The sequence below is a fragment of the Oncorhynchus nerka genome, linkage group LG4 (genome assembly GCF_034236695.1).
Source record: "Oncorhynchus nerka isolate Pitt River linkage group LG4, Oner_Uvic_2.0, whole genome shotgun sequence".
NCBI classification, from domain to species: Eukaryota; Metazoa; Chordata; class Actinopteri; order Salmoniformes; family Salmonidae; genus Oncorhynchus; species Oncorhynchus nerka.
The window spans coordinates 15,875,869-15,900,814 of NC_088399.1; the positions used below are offsets into that span (position 1 = coordinate 15,875,869).

Below are 24,946 nucleotides of genomic sequence, written 5' to 3' on the forward strand. Positions count from 1 at the left end.
CTGATATAAAGTGGAGAGGGGTGGTGGAGAGCATAGACAACAGCGAAATGGACCAGAGGGAATGGGTGGAGAAAAGGGTGAGAATAGCGGGAGACAGAAAGAGAAAGAGGGAGGTGGAATAGAAGCAGAAGAGAAGTAAACAGTTACAGTAGAAAGAAGATATGGAGGCATTGACTGATAGAGGGAGAGATGACCATATGAGAGGGTAATGGGGGGACTATGGAGAGAAGGGTACGGCAAGACAGGCCAGACAAACCCAACTTCTTCACGACACAACCAAATTCTCATGAATTATGATCTCTGCTGATGCACACACATACTGTAGCCCAACACATAGCCTATCTGTAATTCCGCGATAAACCACTGAGTGGAGACAGTGAACTATCTCATGCCACAAGCGCAAACCAAATAAGGAAATTGCGTGGACTGCAAGGCGTTTGGCAGTGTGGTGTACAGGGATGCGTTCGGCAAGCAGAAAAAAGCACGTTGGCACTTGATCGAGGTGTTTGGTGATTTAAGACGTACGTACGTGAAGGTAAATTGCCGCATCTCAGTTTGTAAAGATTAGCTTTGATTGAGGTCAGATGTTGGGCGCATTCAACTTTACAGCCTTGTCAACGCACTGATTCAACATGCGCTACCTACCGGTAGCTAGCTAAAGCTACTACGTGCTAGCTACTTTTCATCATTGATGGCTAAGTCAGTGGTTATCAGTCCTTGACAACTGTCTGCTTCCAAAAATAGATCCTTAAAGTAAAGTGCCTTGCTGTCATAACCACTTTGCTTGCTAACCTCCCAGATAGCCAAACTAGAAAACCATTGGCATTGCACTTCAACAAACAAGCTAGCTACCAACTAGCTAACATGGCAGTTTCTGGCTACCTGACCCCCATGTTCATTGTCAACGTGCACATTGGTTACTAGTTAGATTTGTTTTCAACCAGTAAGCTTTCTTCAATATTGGTGCATGTCACTAGTCGTGTCTGCCTTGTACATTTTGTTACGGTTGGTTTGATCATAGACCCTGGCCTGATCTGCGGAGGGTCGCCCTCCCAGTTAGACCAGCGAGCTACACTACTTGGCAAAAAGTATGTGGACACCCCTTCAAATGAGTGGATATATCAGACACACCCGTTGCTAAAGTGTGTATAAAATCGAGCACACCACCATTAATCTCCATAGACAAACATTGGCAGTAGAATTGCCCGACTTTCAACATGGCACCGTCATAGGATGCCACCTTTCCAACAAGTCAGTCAGTTCGTCAAATTCCTGCCCTGCTAGAGCTGTTATTGTGAAGTGGAAACGTCTAGGACAGGGCTGCCCAACCCTCTTCCTGGAGATCTACGGTCCTGTGGGATTTCAGTCCAACCGTAATTTAACACACCTGATTCTACTAATTAGTTGCTCAACAAGACCTTAACTAACTGAATCAGATATGCTAAATTAGGGTTGGACTGGAAACCACAGGACAGTAGATCTCCAGGAAGAGGGTTGGGCAGTCATGGTCTAGGAGCACAATAACGGTTTGTCAGAATCTGGGTTTCCATGGCCTCACACAAGCCTAAGATCACAATGTCAAGCATTTGCTGGAGGGGTGTAGCTCGCTGCCATTGGACTCTGAAGCAGTGGAAACGTGTTCTCTGGAGTGATGAATCACGCTTCACCATCTGGCAGTCCGACGGATGAATCTGTGTTTGGCCAATGCCAGGAGAACGCTACCTGCCATAATGCATAGTGCCAACTGTAAAGCTTGGTGGAGGAGGAATAATGGTCTGGGGGATGTTTTTCATGGTTCGGGTTAGGCCCCTTAGTTCCAGTGAAGGGAATTCTTAACGCTACAGCATACTATGACATTCTAGACTATTCTGTGCTTCCAACTTTGTGGTAACAGTTTGGGGAAGGTCCTTTCCAGTTTCAGCATGACAATGATTTGTGCACAAAGAACTGACCTCAACCCCATCAAACACCTTTGGGATGAATTGGAATGCTGACTGCAAGCCAGGCCTAATTGCCCAACATCAGTGCCCGACCGCACTAATGCTGTTGTGCCTGAATGGAAGTCCCTGCAGCAATGTTCCAACATCTAGTGGAAAGCCTTCCCAGAAGAGTGGAGGCTGTTATAGCAGCAAAGGGGGACCAACACCATATTGATGCCCATGATTTTGTAATGAGATGTTTGATGAGCAGGTGTCCACATACTTTTGGCTATGTCGTGTACTTGGTTAATTCTCTGCCATGCCCCACAATAACCCTGGTCACAAGATGAGTGCTGAACTGGGGCCAAGTTGGGCCACATTTGGCTACTCTCTGTGTGTGTGTGTGTGTGTGTGACAGGTGAGGATAAATGCAGACCTCTCACGTCATCACTAGGACTTGGGAGTAAGGTTAAACGTGTCTCCTAGGGTTTCCCGGGGACACATGCTGGAGAGAATACAAGACGTCAGCTAATCATACCATCATGAATAACATCAAGTCGGCGTCTCGGAGAGGAGTGAAGAAGCCTGGGAGGGGAGTAGGCACTGCTTCAACCAACGTAACACAAGGTGCAGGCCCTACTAAGGCAAAACATCTGATGGTCAGGTAGCCAGAAACTTACTAACTAGAAGTCAACCTAGATGTGGCATGTTCCCTGCATTGCTCACAATAAGGAGAAATAACTAAATAACCTTCCCCAAAGTCATGGGTCAGACCTACTAGTTGTTTTGTTATTCTTTCACTCTGTGTGACTTTAGCTTTAGTCAAAATAATCAACTTTATAATGAAGGCCCGAGGGGGTGTGGTATATGGCCTATATACCTCCACTAAGTGTTGTTCTTATGCACGACGCAACATGGGAGTGCCTGGATACAGCCCTTAGCCGTGGTATATTGGCAATATACCAGAAACACCAGAGGTGCCTGCCTTATTGGTATTATAAACTGGTTACCAATGTAAAAATGTTTTTTTTCATACCCGTGGTATACGGTCTGATATACCACGGCCTTCAGCATTCAGGGCTCGAACCACTCAGTTTATAATGATGCATATGTGGGCAGTCCTACTTACCTCAGCCCCTTGGGTTCTTCAGATAGGATGGGTGACGGTGTGCAGAATGAGACCGTTTTCTACTCCAAGGCTGAAAACTACTGGAGAGAAGTGGCGCCCACTGTGGATGGCATGCTAGGAGGCTACGGCAAGATCTCTAACATTGACATTGACGGCTCCAAGAAGTTCCTGCAGAAATTCCTTGGCGTAAGAACCAGTTTCCAAACTTCTCTGTAGAAACACACTTGAAGCGCATCATGTTAGGCTATTTATTTACATGCATACTTTGTTTGCACACATAACGAAACCTAATGGGGGGGGCGCATGGCTTAAAACATTTCAGAAAAATGATGGGCCAAGTATAGAGCATTATCTGGTGCTGACATGTCAAGAAACCCACTCTAACCTCTCTCTCCTGGCACTAAAAGCAGGGTGAAGGGAAGACCGGCAATGGCTGCGCCCTGGACTGTGGTGCCGGAATAGGGCGCATCACCAAGCGACTGCTGCTGCCCCTCTTCAACACTGTGGACTTGGTGGACGTGACTCAGGAGTTCCTGGACCAGGCTAAGGTCTACCTGGGCGACGACAGCAAACGGGTGGAGAACTATTTCTGCCTCGGCCTGCAGGACTTTATCCCACAGGACAGACGCTACGACGTCATCTGGATCCAGTGGGTCATTGGTGAGTCCTCTCAACTCACAATTCTAAAAGAAAATTGGGGTTAACTGACATACTGTAAGACAGCTCTATGTTTAACTTGCTTAATTCTCAGACTTAATGTTCTGTATTTATTTTACTCAGGCATATTGCAATTCAGCTTTCAGCTGCAAATGTGTACAACATTATGCAATAAAACCAGACTGTTAAGCTAGAGCTAGCCGCCCTTCCCTCCTTCCCCTCACCTCAGGCCACCTGACTGACGACCACCTGGTGGAGTTCCTGCACCGTTGCCGCGGCGGCCTCCGCCCTGAGGGACTAATTGTCATCAAGGACAACGTGGCCTATGAGGGCGTGATCCCCGACGATGTCGACAGCAGTGTGTGCCGGGAACTGGCTCTGGTGAAGAGCCTGGTGACCCGGGCAGGCCTCACTATCGTCTGTGAAGAGCAACAGATGAACTTTCCTGACGAGATCTACCAGGTCCACCAGCTGGCCCTCCGATAGGGACAGAGATGGAGACGGACGGGAGTAGAGGTGTGGAGGATGGTTGCCAATGCCAAAATGCTGCTGCCCATGCTCAAGCCATGGGACCTTCATGACAAGCCTCCTGTCCACTGAAAGTTGGACAGTCCAGCTTAGTGTGTAGGCGTGTTTGTCTAATGGCGTATATATGACCCACTCTGTGTGAATACATCAGGTAGAGGTTTTATGAATCGGCAGTGTAATTTACTAAAGGATAATTGTGACTGATTCTGGGATCACCCTTAGGAATTATGGATGTACTGTATGGGGGCAGATCAGGTAAGGCTCAGAAATGCAAATGCCACTGAGTCAATTCTTTACTGGAGGACATGAGTTACAGCACTTGAGTTCACATAGGACAGGGAGCAATTCTTTTCAGGGCCATGTTCCATAGGGCACACAGTTTTGCAATGGAAACTACACAAAAACGTATTTGGTCAAGTTCACGTACCTTATTGTAAATGACCCAGGTTCTCACTTTTGCCTAACGCACAATTCATTCATGTCACTGAATGCTCAGAGTATCTGGTCACATCTGTTTCCCCAAGTCGGAATTAGATCGAGCAACAAATCAGAAACAGAGTTTCCCATCACTGGCATATATTCCTCCACATACCTGTTTATGTAATTTATTCACAGTACCAAGAATACATAGATTGGCTGTTTGTAAGATGTGGCAAATACTGATGAAATTTAAGTACTGTATCTTTCCCATGAGTGTTTGAATGTCAAATTAAACAACTTTTCAGGGAATCTCATTGTTTTGTGGTTTAGGTTACTGGTTGTGGGGGTGTGATGAATCTTTGGTCTAGTAGTTTCTACAACATATGTTTTGATACCTTTATTTACATCAAGATAATGGTCAGATCAATGTATATATTCTATCTCAATTGGTCCACTAAAGGGACAATTCAAATTTTAGTACCTTCAGTGTCTCAACTTAAACATGTTTTTTTTGCATCTATTTATTATCTGCAATTTTACAGATAGTATGTGCATGGCAGTCAAAGTAATGAATGTCAGACTTAGTCAAATACACTTTGGAAACATTTAATAGCGCTATGCAGTGTTGCTTGTAGTAGTGCAGTAGTATAATATCTAGTAATATTTGACACCTATTTTCTAAGCTGATACCTAAACCATGGTACAGAAGTGGTATGGTGTTGATTTTGAATTCCTCTGCAGTGAAGTCACCAATAATTATCAAATGAAAGCACTTGGAGCAGTATACTGATAAAGCTTGCTGCGTTTGAATAGCACCGCCATGTGATCAGGACCAGGTCTCGCTCTGGAATCGGCCTGCCCTCTCCATGGCGACCAGCATCTCGTCCGCCTCTGCAGAGGACACGCCCCCTTGGCTCTGAAAGCCCTCCTTCAGGGCGTCACACACTGCCGTCGGCATCTGTTTGGCGTTGCTGGATACGGAAGATATGCATCAGTAAAGACCTAATCTGGGGTTGTGCTCATTAGGGCTGTGCTCATTAGAGTTGTGCTCATTAGGGCACACCATGCACATTCTGATTGGGAAAACATTCAGCTCTGTATTTCATTCCATTTTGTGTCTACTGAACACGACCAGGGTAAGATGCCCACACATTTACCAAGCACCATTTTATCAATGTAGCACACATTTCAGCATGTTAAAGTATACTCACCCTGCGATGTAAAAGTAGCCGTTCTTATTGGCGATCAGGTCCCATAGCAGCTCAGCTTGCTCCTGCACACGCTGTTGCACATAAATCTTGTCTTCCTGCAAAAATCACACAGAAACATACCCATCCATTAGAGTGAAGTGAAGTGTGCGTGTGTGAAGACAGGCTTTTGAAGAAGTGGCGAATCGCATCTCTGCATGTCTGGCAGACATATCAGTGTGGATGACGGATCACCACCTCAAGCTGAACCTCGGCAAGACGGAGCTGCTCTTCCTCCCGGGGAAGGACTGCCCGTTCCATGATCTCGCCATCACGGTTGACAACTCCATTGTGTCCTCCTCCCAGAGCGCTAAGAACCTTGGCGTGATCCTGGACAACACCCTGTCGTTCTCAAATAACATCAAGGCGGTGGCCCGTTCTTGTAGGTTCATGCTCTACAACATCCGCAGAGTACGACCCTGCCTCACACAGGAAGCAGCGCAGGTCCTAATCCAGGCACTTGTCATCTCCCGTCTGGATTACTGCAACTCGCTGTTGGCTGGGCTCCCTGCCTGCGCCATTAAACCCCTACAACTCATCCAGAACGCCGCAGCCCGTCTGGTGTTCAACCTTCCCAAGTTCTCTCACGTCACCCCGCTCCTCCGCTCTCTCCACTGGCTTCCAGTTGAAGCTCGCATCCGCTACAAGACCATGGTGCTTGCCTGCGGAGCTGTGAGGGGAACGGCACCTCAGTACCTCCAGGCTCTGATCAGGCCCTACACCCAAACAAGGGCACTGCGTTCATCCACCTCTGGCCTGCTCGCCTCCCTACCACTGAGGAAGTACAGTTCCCGCACAGCCCAGTCAAAACTGTTCGCTGCTCTGGCCCCCCAATGGTGGAACAAACTCCCTCACGACGCCAGGACAGCGGAGTCAATCACCACCTTCCGGAGACACCTGAAACCTCACCTCTTTCAGGAATACCTAGGATAGGATAAAGTAATCCTTCTCACCCCCCTTAAAAGATTTAGATGCACTATTGTAAAGTGGCTGTTCCACTGGATGTCTTAAGGTGAACGCACCAATTTGTAAGTCGCTCTGGATAAGAGCGTCTGCTAAATGACTTAAATGTAAATGTAAATGAAGCCTGGTCTACCTACCTGATCCCTGGAGAAAGCTGTGAAGAGTGTCAGCTGCCCTGCTTTCTCCATCTCCTCCCATTCTGAGCTGCAGTAGAAATCCTTAGACTGGGACCGACAGCCAAAATACAGCACATTGGCTAATATACAAGAGGAGAAACAGGATTCAATTTACTAACCGGTATACAAACAGAAGGGAACAAGTATAGCAACAAAGTTACAAATGTCTGTTACTAGGTAGAACACACATTGACTGACTCATACAGGAAATTATTGACGAGAGTGGGGAGAAAGCTATGACTAAATCATTGACAAGGCCATCGATGACATGACACCATTCACTCCTATGTGAAGAGTCAACAGCACATTTGAAGCCCAGGAAGTCGGTTTTTAGCTTGCCAAGACTGCATCTCATGGAGACATGTGTAGTTTGAGCTACTCCAGGAAGTGACGTTGCAGGCTCAAGGTGCTGCCCCCTCGCATTGAGGATAAAAAATAAACTGAATGGAGCTAACCACACAAAATCCTAGAGGAAAACCTTGTTCAGTCTGCTTTCCACCAGACACTGGGAGATTAATCCACATTTCAGCAGGACAATAACCTATAACACAAGGGCAAATCTACACGAGTTGCTTACAAAGAAGACCGTGAATGTTCCTGAGTTACCGTTTTGACTTAAATCTATGGCAAGACCTGAAAATGGTTGTCAAGCAATGATCAACAACCAATTTGGCAGAGTTTGAAGAAATTTGAAAAGAATAAATGGGTAAATGTTACACAATCCAGGTGTGGAAAGATCTTAGAGACTTTCCCAGAAACACTCACAGATGTAATTGCTGCCAAAGGTGCTTCTACAAAGTATTGACTCTGGTGTGAATACTTATGCAAATGAGATTTCTGTATTTCATTTAATATATTTGCAAAGAATCCTAAAATATATATTTTTACTTTGCCATTATGGAGTGTATTGTGTGTAGATGGGTAAGGAAAAAAAATATTTTTAATACATTTTGAATTCAGGCTATAACAAAATGTGGAATATGTCAAGGTGTATGAATACTTTCTTAAGGCACTGTAAATTATCCTTAACTTCTCTGTGCGATTTTTAAATAAAAAAAATAGGTTGAAGGACATACACTACCATTTCAAAGTTTGGGGTCATTTCGAAATGTCCTTGTTTTGGAAAGAAAAGCTCATTTTTGGTCCATTAAAATAACATGAAATTGATCAGAAATACAGTGTAGACATTGTTAATGTTGTAAATTACTATTGTAGCTGGAAACGGCCGATTTTCTATGGAATATCTACATAGGTGTTAATAGGCCCATTATCAGCAACCATCACTCCTGTGTTCCAATGGCACGTTGTGTTAGCTCATCCAAGTTTATCATTTTAAAAAGGCTAATTAATCATTAGAAAACCCTTTTGAAAGTATTTTAGCACAGCTGAAATTAGCCTTTTAAAATGATAAACTTGGATGAACTAACACAAAGTGCTATTGAAACACAGGAGCGATGGTTGCTGATAATGGGCCTCTTAACACCTATGTAGATATTCCTTTTTTTATTTTTTATCAGCCGTTTCCAGCTACAATAGTCGTTTACAACATGAACAATGTCTACACTGTATTTCTGATCAATTTGATGCTATTTTAATGGACCAAAAACAAGGACATTTTTAAGTGACCCCAAACTTTTGAACGGTAGTGTACATCTAGTGTATTAGAAGTAACTATTGATACCATGATCGTCTGCGAAACATTTATTTTTTAAATCTATACGAAGATTGGAAAAATGGCAATATTCGTGGCGATTCACTATAATGGGGGATCCTGTTTTCTGCTAACAATGCCTGCAGTACCGCGGTCTGCCTTAAACTACCGTGGATTCAAATGTGTATTTTTTATTTATTTAACTATTCAAGTCAATGAAGAATAAATTCTTATTTACAATGACGGCCTACAAAAGGCAAAATGCATCCTGCGGGGACGGGGGCTGGGATTAAAAATAATAATATAGGACAAAACATCACAAGAGACACCACTACAGAAAGAGAAACCTAAGACAACAACACAACATGGTAGCAACACAACATGGCGACAGCAGCACAAAACATCACAAGAGACACCACAACACTACATAAAGAGAAACCTAAGACAGCAACACAACATGGTAGCAACACAACATGGCGACAGCAGCACAAAACATTGCAAGAGACACCACAACACTACATAAAGAGAAACCTAAGACAAAAACACAACATGGTAGCAACACAACATGGCGGCAGCAGCACCAAACATGGTACAAACATTATCAAAGGCAAGAAGGTTGAGACAACAATACATCATACGAAGCAGCCACAACTGTCAGTAAGACTGTCCATGATTGAATGAAGAGATAAACTGTCCAGTTTGAGTATTTTTTATGCAGCTCGTTCCAGTTGCTGAGAGAGGGGGCAGTTCTTCTCCCCTACTAGAAAGGATTGGTTCGGAATTGGGGCCATATTTAATTCAGTAAATGTACAGTGTTGTGATAGAGGAGTGATGTTAATTTCATTAACAATAACAAAAAACATTTCGCCAACCACCTATTTTTCCTGACAAACTAATGAACATATCGAGATGCCCTGAAAAAAACGATAACTTAATTTAAATCGACAAACAAATGTAACGAGACGAGAATTCCACGAGACTAATGGACAGTTAATGTGACGTGAACCTTTTCATCGATGTTGTCCAATCAACATGGATGAAAAGGTATACCGGTATAATGCAATCCTCCCAGTAACCATGTTTTTATGGGATTAAAGTCCTACCGTATTAAAAAAGTTAATCACGAAAGCTGTGCTGGAAGTTTCCGTACAATTTTATAAATGCAGACAGATAATTTGTTCGTTAACAAGGTGGGATTTGTTTTGTGTTGGTAAAATGTATTATGCGAGAAATGGTGGTGGAAATGCCTTTAAAGCAAAAATATTGAAATAATAACCATCATATCGAAGTAAACTTGGACTCAGGAAATGTTGTGTGGTCCTCTCACTACGACTCATCTGGAAAACATGCATATTATTAGGCTACACATTCAATAAATTAGCTTTACAGGTTGGTCAAATTATACAGTGATCTTGATGCTCCTTTCAAATAAATATATATTTTTTACATTTAAGTCATTTAGCAGACGTTCTTATCTAGAGCGATTTACAGGGGCAATTACGGTTAAGTGCCTTGCTCAAGGGCACAGACACATTTTTACACCTAGTCAGTGCAGAGATTTAAATCCAGTTTCCTTTCAGTTAGTGGCCCCAAATGCTCTTAACCGCTATGTTATCTTCCGCCCTATATATCGAGGGTCTTATTCTGGTGACAAGATGATCGATGCTTGACTGCCGTTTAACAAATAAACATATTCTCGCTATTATCTATAATAATCTCATCATGTTGACTAGCCAACCCAAACTGTATCTGCAAGCTGTTGGCTAGCCTCTAGTAACTACCCATCCTGCATGAGGGAGCGTAATCATCGACTGACACTAATTAGCATAACGTAACGGACATAAATATTCCTAGAAAATATTCCTATTCATGAAAATCACAAGTGAAATATATTGAGACACAGCTTAGCCTTTTGTTAATCACCCTGTCATCTCAGATTTTCAAAATATGCTTTACAGCCAAAGCTAGACAAGCATTTGTGTAAGTTTATCGATAGCCTAGCATAGCATTTTGTCCAGCTAGCAGCAGGTAACTTGGTCACGGAAATCAGAAAAGCAATCAAATTAAATCGTTTACCTTTGATGAGCTTCGGATGTTTTCACTCACGAGACTCCCAGTTAGATAGCCAATGTTACTTTTTTCCAAAAATATTATTTTTGTAGGCGAAATAGCTCCGTTTGTTCTTCACGTTTGGCTGAGAAATCGCCCGGAAATTGCAGTCACGAAAACGCCGAAAAATATTCCAAATTAGCTCCATAATATCGACAGAAACATGGCAAACGTTGTTTATAATCAATCCTCAAGGTGTTTTTCAAATATCTATTTGATAATATATCCACCGGGACAATTGGTTTTTCAGTAGGACGGATTGGAATAATGGCTACCTCTGTATTTTACACGAGAATCACTCTGGGAGCCATTAGGTGACCAGTTGCCCAATGTAGCCGCTTACGGGTATTCTTCAACATAAATGCGTAAAACTACGTCACAATGCTGTAGACACCTTGGGGAATACGGAGAAAAAGTCATCTGGTTGATAGCCCATTCACTGCTCAATGGGGACGCATTGGAACGCAGAGTTTTCAAAACATGAGGCCTGCAACATCAGTTCTGTTATACTCACAGACAATATTTTTACAGTTTTGGAAACTTTAGTGTTTTCAATCCTAAACTGTCAATTATATGCATATTCTAGCATCTTGTCCTGACAAAATATCCTGTTTACTACGGGAACGTTATTTTTCCAAAAATGAAAATACTGCCCCCTAGTCACAAAAGGCTAGAGCACATATGCCAAAACCAGAGTAGACACATTTGCTATTAAACTCAACAGTTTTTTTGTGACAAAACTATCGGTAGAGTTGAAAATGCGATGCAAATACATTGAACTTTAGATTTTTATTCGTTATATGAAAAAGTACATTTTGTGTGCACTACGTATGTTTGGTGGAAACACCACTGGTGGGAAAATATGCATATTTTCGTTATGCAGATTTCTTAATATTCACATGAAACCTAGCTATTGGCTTATTGAGCTGATATGCCCGATCTCCCACACAACTCCCATGAGGTCACTTCAGTCACTCATCAATCTTTTGACCTGATGCCAGGACACTCCATTGTAACAAACCTCAACTAGAAAAAATTTACTTACAAACTTCAACTGCCTATTACCATGTGCACGGTTATTCATCAGTATTTCCGTTTCTTGCGGTCCACTACTGCGAGTGCAGTTGCTTTTTCCCGATTGGAAATACTCATGCTATTTGCTGAATATTTGACATACAGTAATACTTCTGGCATTGTTAGAAAGCTCAGATTCTCCCCCTTTGTCACTTATGTACCCCATCACAAGGCTAGGATGGGGAGCAAATCAGAGCTGTAGGCCTAAATTGTTTAACCCGTAGCCAAGGCTTTGTAACCTACAGTGGGGTAAAAAAAGTATTTAGTCAGCCACCAATTGTGCAAGTTCTCCCACTTAAAAATATGAGAGAGGCCTGTAATTTTCATCATAGGTACACTTCAACTATGACAGACAAAATGAGAAGAAAAAAAAAATCAGAAAATCACACCTACAAACAAGCAAGATTTCTGGCTCTCACAGACCTGTAATTTCTTCTTTAAGAGGCTCCTCTGTCCTCCACTAGTTACCTGTATTAATGGCACCTGTTTGAGCTAGTTATCAGTATAAAAGACACCTGTCCACAACCTCAAACAGTCACACTCCAAACTCCACTATGGCCAAGACCAAAGAGCTGTCAAAGGACACCAGAAACAAAATTGTAGACCTGCACCAGGCTGGGAAGACTGAATCTGCAATAGGTAAGGAGCTTGGTTTGAAGAAATCAACTGTGGGAGCAATTATTAGGAAATGGAAGACATACAAGACCACTGATAATCTCCCTCAATCTGGGGCTCCACGCAAGATCTCACCCCGTGGGGTCAAAATGATTACAAGAACGGTGAGCAACAAATCCCAGAACCACACGGGGGGACCTAGTGAATGATCTGCAGAGAACTGGGACCAAAGTAACAAAGCTTACCATCAGTAACACACTACGCCGCCAGGGACTCAAATCCTGCAGTGCCAAACATGTCCCCCTGCTTAAGCCAGTACATGTCCAGGCCCGTCTGAAGTTTGCTAGAGAGCATTTGGATGATCCAGAAGAAGATTGGGAGAATGTCATATGGTCAGATGAAACCAAAATATAACTTTTTGGTAAAAACTCAATTTGTCGTGTTTGGAGGACAAAGAATGCTGAGTTGCATCCAAAGAACACCATACCTACTGTGAAGCATGGGGGTGGAAACATCATGCTTTGGGGCTGTTTTTCTGCAAAGGGACCAGGACGACTGATCCGTGTAAAGGAAAGAATGAATGGGGCCATGTATCGTGAGATTTTGAGTGAAAACCTCCTTCCATCAGCAAGGGCATTGAAGATGAAACATGGCTGGGTCTTTCAGCATGACAATGATCCCAAACACACCGCCCGGGCAACAAAGGAGTGGCTTCGTAAGAAGCATTTCAAGGTCCTGGAGTGGCCTAGCCAGTCTCCAGATCTCAACCCCATAGAAAATCTTTGGAGGGAGTTGAAAGTCCGTGTTGCCCAGCAACAGCCCCAAAACATCACTGCTCTAGAGGAGATCTGCATGGAGGAAAGGGCCAAAATACCAGCAACAGTGTGTGAAAACCTTGTGAAGACTTACAGAAAACGTTTGACCTCTGTCATTGCCAACAAAGGGTATATAACAAAATATTGAGATAAACTTTTGTTATTGACCAAATACTTATTTTCCACCATCATTTGCAAATAAAGTCATTAATAATTTTCTGGATTTTTTTTCTAATTTTGTCTGTCATAGTTGAAGTGTACCTATGATGAAAATTACAGGCCTCTCTCATCTTTTTAAGTGGGATAACTTGCACAATTGGTGGCTGACTAAATACTTTTTTGCCCCATTGTATATGGTAAATCATGGCTTGCATTGGTTACAATCTGCCACAATAGCTATGTGCCAGCTATATGAAGGAAAGTAGGCCTAGTTGGACAAGGCTATCTTAATGTGCACATCATGGAAGTTACCAGTAAAAATGTGACTAAAAGTAGACTGAAATCTTCCAGAGTTTTAGTCAACTGATAATAACTAAAACTAAGGATGAAATGACTAAGACTAAATCTAAAATAACACGGTACAGGAGTGGTGAGTGGAGTGTAAAGCCAATCCAAGGGTAACTCACCAGTCTTGCCCTGGGCTATCCTCTCCTGCAGAGCAGACCTGAAAGGAGCCACTCCCGTTCCAGGCCCAACCATGATCACAGGGGAGTTGGGGTCCTTAGGGAACTTCATACTCCCCTTCTTCACCCACAAAGGCACATAAACGTCCTCTGCAAATTGGAAGAGTCAACAAATTGACTGATATGACAGCTGATATAGCTACTGTGTTAATACTATTTCTTCTAATTGAATTTGATATTAATTCAAATTCAATTTACAAGACTTTCTTTACCCAAAATGTGCTTGGCAAAACACTGAACGTTCAGTAGCTACTAGCTACCTGCATACTGCATTAGAGTGCCACCATTGCTAAAACCATGTAGTAGACAGTGCTAACAGACCTTGTGTGGGGTCCAGTGAGGCTAGCCAGGAGGAACACAGACCCTTGCGTGGCAGGTGCATCTTGGTTTTGTAGTGCACCACAGCTAGCAGTATCTGGATCCTGTTGGGATGTGCCTGTGTGGAGAGAAAACGGAATGGTCCAAGGGCCAGTGTAGGTGCAGGTTTTTGCTCCAGCCAAACCATTAACAGTTAATTCAACTAACAAAGTCTTGGTTGAACACAATTAGTTGAATCCGGTGCATTAGTGCTTTGGCTGGAATAAAAGCCTGCACCCACAGCAGCCCTTGGGGAACATCATTGCCCAACCCTGACATGGGGCCTTTCAGTGCTGTAACCTCACCAGCAGGGAGGAGGCAATGGAGAAGGAGCGAGGCTGAATCTCAGGGAACAGGTCCAGTAGGTAGTCTACACTCAGCTCTGCTGTCGTGTGGGGGAAGTCGGTCAACACCTGAGGACCATGCACGCACACACACACACACACACGACCCCACAAACACACACAGGGAGTGGGAATCTGGACGCAGTCCTGCCGTATTGACCTTTGACCTGGCTCACCAAATCTATTGAACATAATATTGATTATTGTTGTAAGAAGTGGGATCAACTGAACTTCCATCCTGTGCCCCCAGGTGGCAGCATAATCACATCATTACAGGTCCCTCTAACCTCCAAGGCGGTGCGTCGCGGCCTGTTGCAGTAGGCATGCAGCTCGTCCTGGCCCTGGGCAGAGTTAAACTCAGACAGCTTCTCCCGCTCCAGCTCATTGGTGGCAAAGGTGGCGAGGAGCTCGAAGAAGGAGCGACGAGGCACTGCCGCTATGTCCAGGAAGCTCTCCACCAGATGCCGAACCGTGCAAGGTTGGGCCAGGCGGGCTGGGACCGAACCTGGGGAGACAGGGGAGAGGGTGAGGGGGTAAAAGAGGGACATTATGTGGTTGTGGATGTGACCGTCTCTCACGTACACCGATACAGGCAGTCAAATATGACAAGCACAAACCTGTGTCGCAGTTTGTGGGGCTGAGGGTGAACTGGCGATCAGGGTCCAGTCTCAGGAGCTGACAGAACTGCTCCACGTCCTCAGGGGTGTTACAAGGTCTCATCATCACCACATCCCCAGCAGTGAACCTGCCAATGACACACACACACACTTCAGTCAACCAGTTAAACATTATCATCTAAAGTCAAATCCTTTTTAAGCACAGTTTAACAACCTCAGAGCAAGATGGTTCACCATCACAAAATACATTTTAGACAGTTACATTTCAAGAAATCGGTCAATAAACATGGTAGCAATTTCTTAAGGCTCAGTACATTAGAGCACTCACTCAATATCTGAGCCTGTGATGTCAAACTCAATGTGTCGAACATCCTGGAAGTGGGAGGCGTGCGTAACCCTTTTATTGGATACCACCCTGCCTGGAAAGGTGTTTGTCTGAGAGGGCGAGATCGGCGTCTCTGGCACGCTTCGCCTATCCGCCCTATTCTCAGTGACATCATCCAGAAATCTGAAAACGAACCTCGGAGGGAGTCTGTAAAATGAAAAACGGTAAGGGTACAGTTACAGTACATCATGGGAGCATATTCAGACGTAATATTAGACACATTGATTTGTCAACAGTCAAGTAAAGGAGACTTACGGTTCATCCACACTGATAAGACTCTGGCCTGCAGGTGTTGGATATAAAGCTTGTGCCCTCTCCCAGAATGACGTGAGCCAGGGGTCAATCACCCCATCTGCGCTGTTGAACACAATGGTTGAACAATCCAAACGGTCAACAAAAGTTACGAGAATTAAGTGATATAATGTACTGACTTTACAGGTTACAATATTGAGCCAACATGGCATTATGAAGAATACAGAGTATATAAAACCAATAGAGGAAAGACAGAACGGGCCAAAGACAGATCCCTGAGGAACCCCATGCAACGGTCTCTCACCCCAGGTCGTGCTGGTCATCTGCCAGTCCCACAGGCAGCAGCACACTGGCCCCCAGCTGCATAAGGCGCTTGTGAAGCTTCTTCGCCACAAAGTTGAACCTACAAGTAAAAATCTAACTGTATTATTCAAAGCTAGGGTATGTTATTTTCCAGATAGTGCCTCATACAGGGTACAGTTTCCAATTGAGTCAATGCGGGAAGTGACTTCACGTAGAAGTCCACATAGAAAAACAATGGGGAAGTTTTGATTCATTAATCAAATTTCACTTAATCTCTCTTCCAGTCATTGACATGCGTGCCGTGATCCATGTTTGGGTTGGTAACTCACTACCATCGTAAATAGATTTCAATGGTGTTGATGTATAGACAAAGGGATTTCGAATGATTTATGTGGTTGCGTTTTTGACGAAAGCCCTCACTTGGGATAGGAGGAATCACCCAAGCCCAGCACGGCACAGTCTAGGCGACACAGAGATCCAACGGGGAGAGACTTCCTAAACACGAACCGCCAGAAATTCTGCAAAGGAAGTGAAGAAAAAATTATACATAAAAACGTCCAAGTCACTTTGGATGAAAGTGTCTGCAAAATGCCATATATTATTAAGTGCAAATTGAGAGAAGCACACAGCAGCTTTTACCACAGACACACACAGTTTGGGCACTATTATCTGATACCTTCATGTTGTCTGGTGGATCTCCTTGGCCAGTGGTGGAACACACGAATACAACCAGTGACTCAGAGATGAGGTTAGCCTGTTGAAGAAACACAACCCTCAGATGCATGCCAAATACAACACCCTCTTTAATTGAGCTGAGCTCTAACCTTGTCAACTTAACAAATCCTATTTAAAGCACATAGCTCAGCCTCAGAAATATCATAGCAATATACTGAGAATACCAAACATTAGGAACACTTTCCTTATATTGAGTTGCCCCCCTCAGAACAGCCTAAATTTGTTGTTCCACAGGGATTCTCACCCATGTTGACTCCAATGTTTCCCACAGTTGTGTCACGTTGGCTGGATGTCCTTTGGGTAATAGACAATTCTTGATACACACGGGAAACTTTTGTTCATGGAAGACCCAGTAGATTTGCAGTTCTTGACACAAACCGGCACGCCTGGCACCTACTACCATACCCCGTTCAAAGGCACTTACATTTTTTTGTCTTGCCCATTCAGAGTGTCAAATCGGAGGGCATGCTGTCCGGTCCTCTGGCAGTCTCTATGGGGGTACCACAGGGTTCAATTCTTGGGACGAATCTTTTCTCTGTATATATCAATGATGTTGCTCTTGCTGCGGGCGATTCCCTGATCCACCTCTACGCAGACGACACCATTCTGTATACTTCCGGCCCGTCCTTGGACACTGTGCTATCTAACGAGCTTCAATGCCATACAACACTCCTTCCGCGGCCTCCAACTGCTCTTAAATGCTAGTAAAACCAAATGCATGCTTTTCAACCGTTCGCTGCCTGCACCCGCACGCATCACCACCCTGGATGGTTCCGACCTAGAATATGTGGACATCTATAAGTACCTAGGTGTCTGGCTAGACTGTAAACTCTCCTTCCAGACTCATATCAAACATCTCCAATCTAAAATCAAATCTAGAGTCGGCTTTCTAATTTGACCTACCTCATCCCCATACTGTTTATATTTATTTACTTTTCTGATCTTTTGCACACCAATATCTCTTACCTGTACATGACCATCTGATCATTTATCACTCCAGTGTTAATCTGCAAAATTGTAATTATTCGCCTACCTCCTCATGCCTTTTGCACACAATGTATATAGACTCTCTTTTTTTTCTACTGTGTTATTGACTTGTTAATTGTTTACTCCATGTGTAACTCTGTGTTGTCTGTTCACACTGCTATGCTTCATCTTGGCCAGGTCGCAGTTGCAAATGAGAACGTGTTCTCAACTAGCTTACCTGGTTAAATAAAGGTGAAAAATAAAAAATAAAAATGTTTTGTATACTCAGTGTATTCAGCTTTAACAAGGCAAGCAGATTCAATGGAGAATACTTATTTTTCATAGTAGTAGTGCTGTATGTTTGAATTATTTTAATTATTTAGGCACTGTGTGGCTCTCTTATCTCGCTTGCTAACTGACCACATTGTAACTGTCAAGAGCCTCCGCTTTCACTTGCATTCCCCTCCTTTGCGCCTGACGTCCAATCCGCTCGGCCGTGTCCTGGGCAGTGCCCGTCTGGCTCCCATATAGAATCAACAGCTTTGGGGCTGACATTCTCACTGTGGATAAAGATGGGCACTTAAATTATGATTCTTCCAATATAGCAGGCTGTACACACTAATCCGACATGTTGGACATACTGTATGTAACAGCAGTGTGTCAAGACACACAGAATAGCTAACCTAAAGAAGCATCCCATTGATGGCCTACACAATGGACACTTGATATGATATTGACATCCTTGAAAATTAGCTAGCTGTCTTTAGTCTGTTTACTCTTTTGGCAATTTACTTAGGTATTGACAAATGCATATGTAAGTTGCACCCAAGGTTATCTGTTTACACAGCCTTAGTTACAATCAGACTCGGTGCATGGTTATCTGCAGAATTAGTTACTGTTACAAAACTCAGCTGGAGTTTATCAGGACCACCATGTGACTTCAGGTAAAGTTTACTACACTACCTCCAGTGCCGTAAAGGGTCTGGACCGAGACTGAACTCCTATAAAGCAGGTTGATGTTTATTGTCATGAATCTTGCCCTGGAGGCAGAACTGAGCGATTTTGGCTAGATGGGCCAGCTGCAAATTCATAAAAATGCATCGAAACAAAAAAAAGTTTTTGGTCTTAGGGCTAGGATTGTGGTTAGGTTTAAAATCGGATTTTATGACTAGCTAGTGACCACTCTGCAGAGGGTGGGTATAATTTGTTGAACGTTCCAAAAACTTCGTAAATAACAAGGTTGACAACAAGTAACGCATACAAAGTTGTATAGCGGCAGAATAAGAACCGGGTATGGAGTGGACTACTTCATTAAGTTTTTCACTCACCACGTTTATACAAAAAAATGTCTGTCCTCACTCTGGTAGCCTATGGATAAACGTTAAGAATAAGCTACGTGTGAGTTGATGCCTATTCGGCAGCTAGTTAGCTAGGTCAATTGATCAGGCTACTTTGTATGCGTTGTTTGTTGACAACCTTGTTATTTACGAAGTTTTTGAAACAGATCCCTGTTGGAACGTTCCACAAATTATACCCACTTCCCTGCAGAGCTTCCTCCAGGTCAAGATTCATGACAATAAATGCCAACCTGCTACTGTAAACCCAATGCGAGCAGGGTCGTAGGTCCGACAAAAGGGCTGAAAGAGATAGGTGAAATTGATGGGAGATAATTCTACTAACTGTTAGTTTCATTTAATTAATTAGCTAACCTCTAGCTCTCGAGAATGGAGCCCAAGATGGCTTACAGTCTATTTGAATGGGCTAGCTAGCCTCTCGAGCAGTACCAGTGGCTAGTTAACTAACTAGTGGATACGTGACAGATCCCTCGTTCACGAAATACATCCATAAAAGCCGGATAACAGCCCTGCTCAGTTCAAGATGCTCACCTACGGTAGCTATAACAGATTATCCTAGGGGTCTTTGACAATCTCGAAAGTGAATCTAATAATAATGAAAAACTCCTTTCTTCGACTAGGACTACATTTCCTCCAGCGTGTTGTTGTGTTTGCGCTTTACGACTGCAGAGCTTGAGTTTTGATTGGTTACTGGGCCGTTTTACGACAGTAAGTTGACTAGTCAGCTGAGGCCATTCTACATGAAATGAAGGATGGAGGCATATTTGAAGTGTATCACTTGAACGTGCTGTTTGTGTGTGATGTTTCGCTAGACATAAAATACCCCCTGTATTTTTCTATTCGAAGGGTACGACACAGAGTTCTAGACATGTTTTGTGGTTATCAAGAAGGGGATTTTCTGTTGCCTAAAGGCGGGTGAGTTTACAGAGAAAAGGTAAACGCATGTGCAGTTGTTTTTTTATTTGCTTGCGAAGCGCATTGTCTTTTGATTGGATCATTCTTCATACACTGAGAAGAGGGAAAAGTCATGTTTTTTCATTGTAAACGTTGTTTCTTTTTTTAAACAATGTGTTACAATGTAACTAACAGTATCAACGTTTATTAGGCTACAGACTATATTTAGGGATGCATGAAAATAATTCAAATAATTGAAAAGTAGTGCAGCAAGCCTAAAAATAATATAGAATTAAATAGTGATTTAGATATTTATCTCATCTTCCTCCCAAATTGTTTTGCAGTCCTTAACCACGTGCATTGGATAAATCTTAACTATAATTTGTGAGTCTGAAGTGGCTATGTTGAAACAGGGGTGCCCTATGGACTTAGTCAAAGGTGGCATTATTGATTTTGGGGAAACTAATTTGGTGGAATGTGTGAGAGCCTCATAGCTTGGGTAAGCTAAACAAAAACTATTCAATTTAAACCAATGGATTGTGTAAGGGATAATCAACAAGGGACTCTGGAAAATAATGAACTCATAGCCCCTGGTTGATTATCCCTTACTTGGGATGTGACAGAGCTAGGCTGAGAAGCCTGTCCCACCTATGCAATGGTAGGGAACACAATGAATGGGAATATACCAATTAGACCACCTATGCTTTATCGCGATGTTTTCTGGTATGGCACCATAGCAGCATGGACCGTACTGCTAAATGGTTCCTTGTCATAACTGTATGGAACCGAGAGGATAGGATCAGAGAAACATCTGGCAGGGCACACAATCTGTTTGCCAGCCAGCTCCTCTCCTACCTGCCCTCCCCTTCTCGGTGTCTTCTTCATCTGGCACAGGGCCTCTGTCAGAAGCTACAAACTGGCGACCATGTCTGTAGTGTGGCATACTGACTACCTTTGGTGGGAGTTCCATGGGTCAGTATGTTCTGTGTACATGTGTTCTTTGAGAGAGAACCTAACCTCATCCCTAGGCTATTGTGCACAGAGGTCTGGAGTGTGAGACTAGAGAGAACCTATCATGTAAGTAAACATGGGGGGACTGGCTGCTTGTCTATTGGTTGAGTGTTGAGTTTATTTAACCAAAGGTTCACTGCTTTGAGTGCTGCTGTAGTTAAAAATATGTTTTAGCTTTCTTGAGGAAGGGGCCACCAAGGGTGGGTTAAATAGATATCATGGGATGCTGATCTCTATAGAGCGTGGATAGGCTTGCCTGGGGATGTCGTGTTTATGTCATGGGATGCTGATCTCTATAGAGAGTGGATAGGCTTGCCTGGGGATGTCGTGTTTATATCATGGGATGCTGATCTCTATAGAGAGTGGATAGGCTTGCCTGGGGATGTCGTGTTTATATCATGGGATGCTGATCTCTATAGAGAGTGGATAGGCTTGCCTGGGGATGTCGTGTTTATGTCATGGGATGCTGATCTCTATAGAGAGTGGATAGGCTTGCCTGGGGATGTCGTGTTTATGTCATGGGATGCTGATCTCTATAGAGAGTGGATAGGCTTGCCTGGGGATGTCGTGTTTATGTCATGGGATGCTGATCTCTATAGAGAGTGGATAGGCTTGCCTGGGGATGTCGTGTTTATGTCATGGGATGCTGATCTCTATAGAGAGTGGATAGGCTTGCCTGGGGATGTCGTGTTTATGCCATGTGGGTCTGATATTCCCTGCTAGTAATGCACTTTATATTGCATTTAGCACAGAGGGCGAGGAAATGTTATATTTTGAAGAATGTAAGTAGTGTTTTTCTCTTTTCTAGTCTTTGGAATATGTGGAAAATGTTTTGCATTGTAGAGATCATGTTCATTTGTAGCCTATTGCCTGGTAGCACATCACATTATACCAGAAAATACTTGTTCAACTTAACTTTCATGCAAACATTCATACTGGGCACTGACTGTCTATTATATTTTATGTTGCTCTGGATAATATTGGCTTCTAATCTAAATGTAATGTGAGCGAATTGAATCAATCACCTAAGCAAACAACTAGAAAGCTATGCTGTCTCTTCTCTCTACCCCGGGAAGTAAGGTTTGGATGATAGGAAAGCTGTGATAGTATCTGTTTGGATGTAAACAATTCTAAGTGACTGAATGGATATGATACAAATCATGATACAAGTATTTAACCCTGTGTTGATGCCATCATTGTCTCTGCTACCTCTTCATTGGGCTGTGAGTGGATTGCATTGTTTCGACTAGATTGTCATTCCAAGCTAAGCATTGTGATGAAGTGATCAAAACATACTCATGCTTGTGTAAGTTCCCATACATGCACACTAAAACTTGTATGTATTGTTGCCATACACATATGGTCATTTCCATGTAAATGAACCCATGAGCACCGACATGACTTAATGAACCCATGAGCACCAACATTACTTAATGAACCCATGAGCACCAACATGACTTAATGGACCCATGAGCACCAGCATGTCTTAATGAACCCATGAGCACCAACATGACTTAATGGACCCATGAGCACCAGCATGTCTTAATGAACCCATGAGCACCAGCATGTCTTAATGAACCCATGAGCACCAGCATGTCTTAATGAACCCATGAGCACCGACATGTCTTAATGAACCCATGAGCACCAGCATGTCTTAATGAACCCATGAGCACCGACATGACTTAATGAACCCATGAGCACCGACATGACTTAATGAACCCATGAGCACCGACATGACTTAATGAACCCATGAGCACCAACATGACTTAATGGACCCATGAGCACCAGCATGTCTTAATGAACCCATGAGCACCAGCATGTCTTTATGGACCCATGAGCACCAGCATGTCTTAATGAACCCATGAGCACCAGCATGTCTTAATGAACCCATGAGCACCAACATGACTTAATGGACCCATGAGCACCAGCATGTCTTAATGAACCCATGAGCACCAGCATGTATTTATGAACCCATGAGCACCAGCATGTCTTAATGAACCCATGAGCACCAGCATGTCTTTATGAACCCATGAGCACCAGCATGTCTTAATGAACCCATGAGCACCAGCATGTCTTAATGAACCCATGAGCACCAGCATGTCTTAATGAACCCATGAGCACCAGCTTAATGAACCCATGAGCACCAGCTTAATGAACCCATGAGCACCAGCATGTCTTAATGAACCCATGAGCACCAGCATGTCTTAATGAACCCATGAGCACCAGCATGTCTTAATGGACCCATGAGCACCAGCTTAATGGACCCATGAGCAACAGCATGTCTTAATGAACCCATGAGCACCAGCATGTCTTAATGAACCCATTAGCACCAGCTTAATGAACCCATGAGCACCAGCATGTCTTAATGAACCCATGAGCACCAGCTTAATGAACCCATCAGCATGTCTTAATGGACCTATGAGCATCAGCATGTCTTAATGGACCCATGAGCACCAGCATGTCTTAATGAACCCATGAGCACCAGCATGTCTTAATGAACCCATGAGCACCAGCATGTCTTAATGGACCCATGAGCACCAGCATGTCTTAATGGACCCATGAGCACCAGCATGTTTTAATGGACCCATGAGCACCAGCATGTCTTAATGGACCCATGAGCACCAGCATGTCTTAATGGACCCATGAGCACCAGCATGTCTTAATGGACCTATGAGCACCAGCATGTCTTAATGGACCTATGAGCACCAGCATGTCTTAATGGACCCATGAGCACCAGCATGTTCATGAGCACCAGCATGTCTTCATGAACTCATGAGCACCAGCATGTCTTAATGGACCCATGAACACCAGCATGTCCATGAGCACCAATATGTCCATGAGCACCAACATGTCTTAATGAACTCACGAGCACCAGCATGTCTTAATGGATCCATGAGCACCAGCATGTCCATGAGCACCAACATGTCCATGAGCACCAACATGTCTTAATGAACTCACGAGCACCAGCATGTCTTAATGGATCCATGAGCACCAGCATGTCTTAATGGACCCATGAGCACCAGCATGTCCATGAGCACCAACATGTCCATGAGCACCAACATGTCTTAATGAACTCACGAGCACCAGCATGTCTTAATGGATCCATGAGCACCAGCATGTCCATGAGCACCAACATGTCTTAATGGACCCATGAGCACCAACATGTCTTAATGGACCCATGAGCACCAGCATGTCTTAATGGACCCATGAGCACCAGCATGTCTTAATGGGCCCATGAGCACCAACATGTCTTAATGGATAAGAGCGTCTGCTAAATGACTTAAATGTAAATGTAAATGTAATGGACCCATGAGCACCAACATGTCCATGAGCACCAACATGTCTTAATCGACCCATGAGCACCAACATGTCTTAATGGACCCATGAGCACCAGCATGTCCATGAGCACCAACATGTCTTAATGGACCCATGAGCACCAGCATGTCTTAATGGACCTATGAGCACCAGCATGTCTTAATGGACCTATGAGCACCAGCATGTCTTAATGGACCCATGAGCACCAGCATGTTCATGAGCACCAGCATGTCTTCATGAACTCATGAGCACCAGCATGTCTTAATGGACCCATGAACACCAGCATGTCCATGAGCACCAATATGTCCATGAGCACCAACATGTCTTAATGAACTCACGAGCACCAGCATGTCTTAATGGATCCATGAGCACCAGCATGTCCATGAGCACCAACATGTCCATGAGCACCAACATGTCTTAATGAAC

General features: G+C 43.6%; 3 protein-coding genes across 9 annotated transcripts in view; 2 read left to right on the forward strand and 1 right to left on the reverse strand.

Moving 5' to 3' along the window:
• Positions 1 to 403: 403 nt before the first annotated feature.
• ntmt1 (N-terminal Xaa-Pro-Lys N-methyltransferase 1) lies at positions 404 to 4,967 on the forward strand. Of its 6 annotated transcripts, none has more exons than XM_029647582.2 (5): positions 404 to 535; positions 2,406 to 2,546; positions 3,071 to 3,234; positions 3,459 to 3,708; positions 3,935 to 4,967. In XM_029647582.2, the coding sequence occupies exons 2-5, from the start codon at positions 2,462 to 2,464 to the stop codon at positions 4,189 to 4,191; spliced, it is 756 nt and encodes a 251-aa protein (XP_029503442.1). In that variant the 5' UTR covers positions 404 to 535; positions 2,406 to 2,461; the 3' UTR covers positions 4,192 to 4,967. The 6 variants fall into 6 exon arrangements, with proteins under 6 accessions (XP_029503442.1, XP_029503420.1, XP_029503443.1 ...); XM_029647560.2 differs by having other exon boundaries at positions 406 to 535; positions 3,456 to 3,708; XM_029647577.2 differs by having other exon boundaries at positions 413 to 521; positions 3,456 to 3,708.
• Positions 4,968 to 5,245: 278 nt separating this feature from the next.
• ndor1 (NADPH dependent diflavin oxidoreductase 1) lies at positions 5,246 to 19,972 on the reverse strand. The gene is made up of 15 exons (XM_029647551.2): positions 19,832 to 19,972; positions 18,366 to 18,505; positions 16,921 to 16,998; positions 16,665 to 16,762; positions 16,246 to 16,344; positions 15,945 to 16,046; positions 15,633 to 15,836; positions 15,305 to 15,432; positions 14,975 to 15,192; positions 14,649 to 14,756; positions 14,308 to 14,422; positions 13,930 to 14,076; positions 7,001 to 7,119; positions 5,865 to 5,959; positions 5,246 to 5,624 (listed from the first exon to the last, which is right to left on the reverse strand). Exons 2-15 carry the CDS (start codon positions 18,498 to 18,500, stop codon positions 5,480 to 5,482), a joined length of 1,791 nt encoding a protein of 596 aa, XP_029503411.1. The 5' UTR covers positions 18,501 to 18,505; positions 19,832 to 19,972; the 3' UTR covers positions 5,246 to 5,479.
• Positions 19,973 to 20,039: 67 nt separating this feature from the next.
• Positions 20,040 to 24,946, forward strand: part of fkbp15a (FKBP prolyl isomerase family member 15a) — a 30,017-nt gene continuing 25,110 nt past the window's right edge. For both annotated transcript variants that reach the window (XM_029647518.2, XM_029647526.2), the window contains exon 1: positions 20,040 to 20,215. In XM_029647518.2, coding sequence (XP_029503378.2) covers positions 20,046 to 20,215 — 170 coding nt within the window. In that variant the 5' untranslated portion in view covers positions 20,040 to 20,045. The remainder of the gene's footprint in view (positions 20,216 to 24,946) is intronic.